Source organism: Centruroides sculpturatus, unplaced genomic scaffold (assembly GCF_000671375.1).
Source record: "Centruroides sculpturatus isolate CEXI.00-Female unplaced genomic scaffold, Cexi_2.0 scaffold99, whole genome shotgun sequence".
NCBI classification, from domain to species: Eukaryota; Metazoa; Arthropoda; class Arachnida; order Scorpiones; family Buthidae; genus Centruroides; species Centruroides sculpturatus.
Window position 1 is genome coordinate 342,074 of NW_019384321.1, and position 8,676 is coordinate 350,749.

At 47.4% G+C, this 8,676-nt stretch overlaps 1 protein-coding gene across 1 annotated transcript; it reads right to left on the reverse strand.

The window, feature by feature from the left end:
- Positions 1-3,504: 3,504 nt before the first annotated feature.
- LOC111625500 (brain-specific homeobox protein homolog) lies at positions 3,505-7,162 on the reverse strand. The gene is made up of 4 exons (XM_023368651.1): positions 6,545-7,162; positions 5,338-5,441; positions 4,515-4,609; positions 3,505-3,733 (listed from the first exon to the last, which is right to left on the reverse strand). Exons 1-4 carry the CDS (start codon positions 7,026-7,028, stop codon positions 3,505-3,507), a joined length of 912 nt encoding a protein of 303 aa, XP_023224419.1. The 5' UTR covers positions 7,029-7,162.
- Positions 7,163-8,676: the final 1,514 nt, after the last annotated feature.

Genomic DNA, 8,676 nt, shown 5'->3' on the forward strand with positions numbered 1-8,676 from the left:
TTAATTCTACATTCTTAACGACGCGTCTTTATTATTATAAAGATTTCCGATCTTTTCTCTATCGTCGTTTCGATGTCGTTATAACGAATTGGAAGATGCTGCACGAGCGTTAGGAGTTCGCGATCGACCGGTCGCGAGAAACACGGCCGATGAAGAAGAATCGATCGTTTAGAAACAGAGGGATTCTTTCGATCGAACTATTCGAACAATTTTATTTACAGTTTAGTTGGTCGTTGGGTTTTTCTTTTAATAAAATTGTAATTAATAAATACTTTTAGACGGCGTACGTAACAATTTTTGCAGTTTGTTTACTTTTTATCCTCCGGCGAATAATTAAAATCAATGGCGACGACCTACGGTAATTTGAATTGCTCGAAGATTAGCGCGTTAATGGTCGGAATCATTTGCGAAAGATTCGACGCGAAAAACAGCGAATAAATTATAATCTTTGTTTGTTTTTGTAAAATTAAAATACGCGCCGGATGGAAATTAAGAAAAATCGAACAAACTATTTATACGCTCTTTTTTCTTTCTACATTTAATAATATTCCGTAAACAGACAATAGCCGATTGCAGCCAATTTATTCGGAAAAATATCTAAACCAGAATAGAAATTAATCAGACAAAGGAATTTATACAGATGTAGCAACACGTTTTATATAAACTATAACTTTCTAATTATTAATTCCCTTTCTGTTCTTCCGATCTGATTTATTTTTCGAATTTAAAATGACAATTTGCAACGTAAACTACGCGTTAAATTGGTAAAAGAGCGAGAAAACGTATAGGGATAAAAGTTCTCAAATTCGATAAAACAGTCGACAAACACTTGTTCCTTACAACTGTCTATACCCTACTTAAATGTATTTATCATAAAATATGTCGGACGGATTGAGAAAGAGTCGATTCTTTTTTATACTTCGGACGACGTTTTTAATCTTTTCCGTAATTTTGTAGTTAGTATTAGAAACAAAAAAGATATCGTACGATTCCATTCGAAAGTCTACGAGCGGTAAGACAGAATAGTTTATAAAAATACGAAAAAAAGAAGACGTAATGATCCTTTGATAGAAGCTTTTAGAACTATAGTTTATGCTTCTTTTTTCGCATCACGGACAAAGGTAATGGTGGGTGTTTCCTTTACTTTAAAAAAATGCCTGTTAAAATCTATTTTTTATTTTTTTCCGAGCATTTCGTTATTTCGAGCATTCCGCATTCTGTCGGAGTAGCCGTTAAGGATCATGAAGAATATCGTCTTTTCGTACGATTTAAACGGTTGAGTTTTCCCAACTTCTTCCTTTCTAGTCGTATTTCTTCCTCTCTTTGTTCCGGAATTACTATTGTATAAAAGTGTTTGCGATAATATTTCTTCCATCCTTTTTCGATAGACCTTTGGGTGGCGACGACAATAGCCATACAAATCTCTTTCGACTCTCGGATTGAATTTCCCTTTATAAACGTTTATATCGATTTAGGTCTGTTTTCCGATATCATTTAGAAAGAAAAATACAATCAATAGAATCTTTCGAAATTTAGGTCCGACGTTCGATGATTTTTAATTCGGCGCAATCACGAATAGCCAAGAAGAGAAAGAAGCCTAAAAAATTACTATTATTCGCCGTATTTCGAAGAAATTCTTCTCCGAAGCGGCCAATGACATTTAGACATTTTTAATAACTAAAATCTAATGAAGAATGGGCCAGATATATCGACTATATCGGGTAAATATCAAACCCCGCCTATTGTATGTTTCTGTTAAACCCTTCACGGAAAAATTGATAGTTTCGATCTTACAAAGATTCTTATTATATATTTGAAAATAACGTAATTCTAAATTGGTAGATCAATCTAATTTTCGAATCGTCTATGCTCATATTTTCTGCTGTACAGTACTGTACATGTACGAAAGCTCACATAAAATTTCTTCTATCTTTTCTGAGAATCCGGAAATACGCTCGATTTCGTAGCATTTGTACTACAATAATAATTTTTATTTTGGCGAAGAAAAGATGGATTTCGAAATAAGAAGACAAGAAAAAACAGAGGAAGAATTTTAGAGGAGAGCCGAAGATCCTCGAGACCCCCATAGTCCAAGCATCAGAAAAATCCCAAGTATCGTCTTCGTACGACGGAAAAACTGTAATAGATGAAATGTTAAACGTCTCCTCGATGTTAATTAGAAAATTCGGAAATTGGAAACATTACGGGAGGAAGCCGCAAATGTAACGAAAAGGAATGTATGAACTGTACTTTACTGTACGTAACTGTGCTCGGTTTCTCTACTTAGTAACATCGCGAATGGATTCGGATTCGAATTCGGTCCCGACCTCGACGATTTTCCAGAGTTCTCGTTCTTTCTATGCGATTCGCGTTTCGCCTTCCAATCTCTCCGGTATTACGTCGCCGGTGGAGTCGACAGAAGTATCGAGTTCGAAGGTGCGACCTCAAATAAGATAAATATTCGTCGCTTGAATAAAAGCTTACGATTTAATATACTTTTCGTCGACAGTTCGGTTTTCCCGGTATATTCGTCTTCGTCTCTCTACCGATGTTTCTGACTTAATAATAAGACTCTCTCGTTATCTTTGTTCTGGTTTCTTATATACGAGACGAACGAGATAAAATAATGTCGCGAATAACTGCGTTTCTTCTCTCGTTTAGTCGCGTAATATTGTCGCAACCGAGTAAATGTAGACTCGGCTGTAAGGGAGGAGACGATCCGAAAAGTTTTAGGTCGACGAATTTTCCGTTTCCGGGAATAATCCGAAGGAAATTTTAGGCAAGAAACGGTTCCTAACACCAAAATAGTGGCTTTTCTTTCGAAATCTTATAGAAATTATTGCCGTAAGCTCTGAGACTGTCTTAAAAAAAAGGAAGTGTACTCGACTCGCGGGATTTTTTGTCGAATAACCAACACGTACCGTTTGCGTTTGCGTTTGACGCGGAGAACGGAAAGCGCTTCTCCTCAATTCGAAGGAATCCATCGGAGGACCACTCGCGGTCTCCCGGAATCGATTAAAAAACCGTTTTCCAGGTGGAGGGTGGCATCTTCCGGTTCCGATCAGGTACTCTCGTTTCCGTGGCTAAAACTATCGTTTGACGAAAGCGACGATCGTCGCCGCCGATTTTTCCTTTCAGACGAGAAAAAGTTCTCGCGAATCGTTTATCCGTCGCGCCGGATCGGAGCTCGAACACAGAGATCCGCAATAATTCGTTTCCTCACCCGACGTTAATAAAGCTTTGCCGTTAGCTTCGATTTAACTTAGCGTTAGCGAATTATCCTTTGTCGGTTATTCCGTGGACTCGTCTTAATCTTCTTCCGACTCCTCACCCGGTTTGTTGGACGAAGGCCGTGGTCTTCGCGAGGCTCTCCTGTTCGCGTCGCGCGGAGCGAGTTCCTCTCTCCGCCTTCGCCGCGCCAAGGAGCGACGACGAGAAAAGGAAAAGGGAGAACTTTATTGGACACACGCTGCGACTGGACGACACGGACAAAGAGAGAAGCGACTACTTGCAGTCCTGTTTGTCGTTGCGGTCGGGGGATTGGCAATCGGCCGCTCCGGCTGGGCCGACCGCCTCCCTTCCGGCCAGAGTCATATGTCCTAAGGCGCCGTTGTAGTAGGGGGCGCCGACGAAGGGCGAAAAGGCGTGGGGCGACGCCAGGTAGTGAGCGGGCCACAGTCCCTGTCTCTGCGCGATCTTCATTCTGGCCGTCATCTGCTTCTTCCACTTGGTCCTGCTCGGAAGACAAAAAACGTACTGTACTGTACTGTACGTCCTCGTTAATCGGATGCGGGCGTCGACGCCGGAACGCGTACGCTAGGATAAGGTCGAGCTAAATTTAAAGGATTTCGGGAAATTAGCAATGATAAAGGTAATAGAAATACCGCCAATTTCCGATAATAGACGATACCCGAAGCCATCTTCCTTCTATAAAACGCCAACGAATTCGGAATGGAGCGAAGGATAATCCGTTAGAAAAACCAGAGACACGTAAAAGGAGAGTCCGATCCCGCCAAAAGGATATTTTCGAACGTCGGTACGCGACAAACGAAGATGGAAAGTATCCGTTCCTGGGTTATCCGCTAGAACGAAAATCAAAGACTGCGATAATATTCGTACAAATGAAGAACATCGAGAGACAAAGGAGGGAGGCGGATTCTCGGAAACTTCTTTAGGAAATCCCGATCTTCACGTAATACTAGAAGCCAATGCAATCGGAGGCGTAAGAAGGATTTGGCATCGGTAGACAAAATATCGGGCCACCCGATTTATCCAAAAACACTCGAAAACAGCATTCTTTTCTAATGTTTTCGTTTGGTGGAGAGACGTTTCACAATTTCGTTTCTATTAGTTTGGCTTTTGGTGTGTAACCACGAAAAGATTTCCGATTAGTCTCCTCACTTCCTTTGCCGAGTCCCCGTTTATATTTATAAATTCGGTTAGTTCGTCAATCCAAGAAAGTTCCGGAAAAGACGCGTAAAAGTCGAGGCGGATAATAAAAGAAACGAACTTACCTTCGATTCTGAAACCAGGTTTTGATCTGGACTTCGGTCAGATTGAGGGCGGAAGACAACTCCATCCGCTTACTGACGCTCAGGTATTTGTCTATCTGCGATAAAAACAGAATCCATTATTCTCCTAGTAACTCCTTCTATTCTTCCGTCGCGTCGTTCGTCCGTTCTCCGCGGAGAGACAATCCGACCGTTACGATCGTTCCTCAACTTGACGGTAACGTCGCGTAACACGACACTTATTTACCTTAATCTCAATGACATTTAGGGTTTAAAAATCGGGTAAAAAGTACCGTTTGTTAAGAAGAATAACCGGAAAATAATTCTTCTCGGAAGGCCGAGGACGATTTCGACTGAGGTTTAAAAATGAGATTCAGACAGTAAATTTCTTCGATTCGTCGGACAATAGAAATAACTTTAGATTTATTTTTCATCGATCGAGTTTGCGTAAATAAAAGTATTTCGCGTGCGAAGAATTCGGACTCTTATCCGAATTCTTCTCCACCGAAATAAGATAAGACACGATGATAAGAGGAATTGGCTAAACGTCGACCGAAAGAAGAGTTTTTTTCTTCGCTAGACTCTTATCCAACGTCTCTCACGTTAGATATCGCGTAAGGAAATATTTAGAATAGAATCAAATAGATGAGGGAGGAATAGAGTTTCCTACCAAACTGGAATTTCATGGCTAAGCGAAGTAACGTTACGATGGTGGGGTTTTTCGAGTAATCGTCTACAAACCGTTAAACGATAGCCGCCGAGCCTCAGACAATCGAATTAAGGGGTCCTTCCGAAGTTTACGAGTCGACGAAACGACGAATCTTACCTTAAATTCGGCTTCCAACCGTTCTAACTGTTTGGCGCTGTAGGCCTGTCGGGGTTTCCTCTCCACTCCGGGTTTTCGGGGCCTCCTTCCGGCCGGCTTAGGAGCTGCAATGAAACATTAATCGAGTCCGTGGTTTAATTCCCGTTTCGGGCTCGTGGACGAGGAAAAAGGGCGAAATCTAAGAGAGAAAGAGGAGTTTCCTGGCGCACGCGTGGCGGTGGAAACCGGAAACGTGGACGAAAGAAAAGATTACACAGCGAAAAAACGAGAGAAACGAAAAGAAAAATCGGAAGAGAAGCGAAAGAACGAAACGTTTAGGTTGTTGCGAAATAACATTTAGTGGGCTCGATATCCGAGAGTAAAGAGGAGAAGAAAAAAAGGCGCGAGAATCGGTAAGAAGAAAAAGGAGAGGGAAAAAAAGGCAGCGGAACGTGTTGCTAAATTCCTTTATGGCGAGAGATCTAACGCGTCTGGCCAGACATCTCGGCTCGCCGGGAATCTCGGTACTTTCAATCCATCAAACCGACGATATAAAGGAGATGAAGTATCGACGTCGACTCGGGGAACGAAAACTTTCACCCACCGTCACGCGACGACCCACGGTAGAGTAACGATTGATTCGCTTCTCCCGGAGGATCCGCTCCCGTTCCGGTAACGAAAGATACGTCTATCCCGGTCACGACACTCGCCGCTTTCTTAATCGCTTTAAAACGATCGCGGACCGGTAAATACCCCCGACCGTCCCCGCTTCGTACCCCTTACGGGGCGTAACCCGCGCCGTGGTCGCGGTCGTCACGCGAAAGAGAAAAAAGCGCGAGTATCGGATAATTCGGCGGGGAAGGAGCGGGTGGACGACCGGAAGTCGGAGAGCGGGGACAGTCCGGACGACCAACGTAAAAGAACGAGAAAGGGGCGTTCGACCGCCGGGTTAATCTAAAATTCGAACGAGTCGGCGGTCGTAACTTCAATCTCAACTTCGACCCGGAAACGTAATTCGAATTTAATGCTAGGTTTGGCGCTAACCGTCTTTTCGTTTCCTCTCGTTTCCGCGGCGATTTCCGCAAAACCCGTCATTTTCCGGCGTCGTTTTACCACGTAACTTCGCGGAACGTAATGCCTCTCGTTAGCAGGCGCCTAGTCGACGGTGGGAAGACGCCGAGGTGATAGCGCGTGGACGGAGCCCACCCCCGGTCCCGGACGGCCTTACCTGACAGGGCCAGAAAGGGCGAGCGACTCAGCCAGGCGTTGAATCCCGCGGCGGAACCGGAGAAGGAGCCGTTGACCGTCGGGTGGTGTCCTCCGCCGTCTCCGGGCGGGGGGTGGGCGGCGGCGCCGACTCCCAGCGCCGGCGACAGGTAGCCCAGGGCCAGCGACGTCAAGTGAGAGTGGTCCTCGGGCGACAGTTCGGTGCGGCCGGCGGCCACTATCAGAGCTCCGGGTTGCGAGTAAACCGTCTGCGACAGACCGGGATTGGGATGCAGGGCCACTGGCGTGGGTCTAACGCAGCCGTGGATGGCCGTCTGCGGTCTCTGCGGCGCGGAGATCCTCTCGTCGCACTCTTCCTCCGAACGATCTCCTCGGCCCAGGATGCTGTCGATGGAGAACTTGTTGCCGGACTCGGAAGCGTTTATCTCGCGTCCGGTGGATGCCAGACGACGGAAGACAGTTCTTCCCTCTACCTCAGAGTTCATGTCTCCCACCGAAGAACGTTCGACGCCTCTCGTCACGCGCGTAGATCATCTCACGTAAAGACGGCAACGGCCTGGATGATTAAAGGTACGCAATCTCCACTCGGTTCGTCCGATGCTCTGGATTTTCTGCTCGACGGCCGATTTTCATTTCTGTAAAAGATTAAAGGACGGATGAGACATGCTGAAGTTCCCGCGTCACGGTCCTCCTTCTACGCCGATCGTTTAACCGGAAGTTCTTTCCCCGTCGGGCTACCGGAACTACGGAAACTTAAAACCAGCACGGCGCGGCGGTTCGAATCGGCAATCGGACATCGGAGACGGTACGAAATTTACCGGCAGTGAAGGCGCGGGTTCGGACCCGAAAAGAGAAGTTTCGTCCGGCGATTTCCGGCGGAGGAAAGGGGCGCGAGACGAGGCGGAGCCGGTCTTAAAGTAGCGTTAAGCGTCGTCGGCGGGAGGCGCCTACCTGTTGCCGGGAGGACTCACCTTTTCCGGTCGACGGCGAGGCGACCGCGGCGCTAATACGCGGTAATGCGGTCCGGCGGGGTCTTTACGGCCGCCCGGACGGGACGCTGCATCGATCTACGGATGCACCGCAACGATTTTCACACGTTTTAGCCACTTTAGCCCGGTAATTGCCGCGGACGCTGCGCCGACTTGGCCGCGGCGACGCCCACCGCGTCGGGGGCGGGCGGGCGCCCGTTCTCGGGCCACGCCCACCGCCGAGCCGCGGCGCGCGCGCGCAGCCTCTGCCTCATCGCTCGACTGGTGGACTGAACCTTTCCGTTGCCTACAGAAAATCCGCCGCGCGCGCCGTCGCCGACGGTACGCGACTCTTCTTAATTAAACGCTTGGGAAGCCCGGTTGGCTAATTCCGGATCGTTCCGTCCGACGCGACGGATCCGGAAGTTACGTAACCGCCGAGACGGACGGAGACGGAAGGAAACAGACAAAGGGCTCATGGGGTCGGGTGGGAGGACGGTAAGTGCCCCGTTTACGCGCAATTAGGGGAAAGCGAGCGGCGACGGTCGGACACCCGAGCACCTCATCACGGAGGAGGGTAATAGATGCCGCGGACGGCGCTCGGGTGATGGACGATCATCGATCTTCGCTCCCCGCCGCCACCTGTTCCCTTCCCACACTAACCCTGGTTCTAGCACCGGAGACTAATTATTCGCGTTGTACCCGTTTCTACGTGTTGATTTATCGTTCACCGCGGGACCGGCCCTCTAAACGTTCGGCGCCCGGGTTAAATGTCACGGGCGCGCGGTTAACGACTGGATAAATCGTTGGTAATTTTTAAGAATCGGGCGAGTCTTTAACGCCGAAGGCGCTAATTTCTGCGCTTTTCGGTGGTCGCCCAACCCGCTCCCGCTAAAAAGCGACGAAAAGTCGGAGCGTCGACGAGAATTAAGTCGCGTGGATTACCTTTCCGTCGGTTCTAATTAACGCTTAATTGCGGAGAAGACGACACCCGGTAATTTTTACCGCAATTAGCGCGCCGCCCATCCGTTCTCGCCGCTCGGCGTCGCGCCGGGTTTGGCGTCTTTCGGCGCCGACCGTCTAGTATGTTTAGGGAAGACGTTGTAGAAAACGGCGTGTCTGGAGCGAGAACGTAAAACAGACGATAGTTTTCGCCATTTCTTCC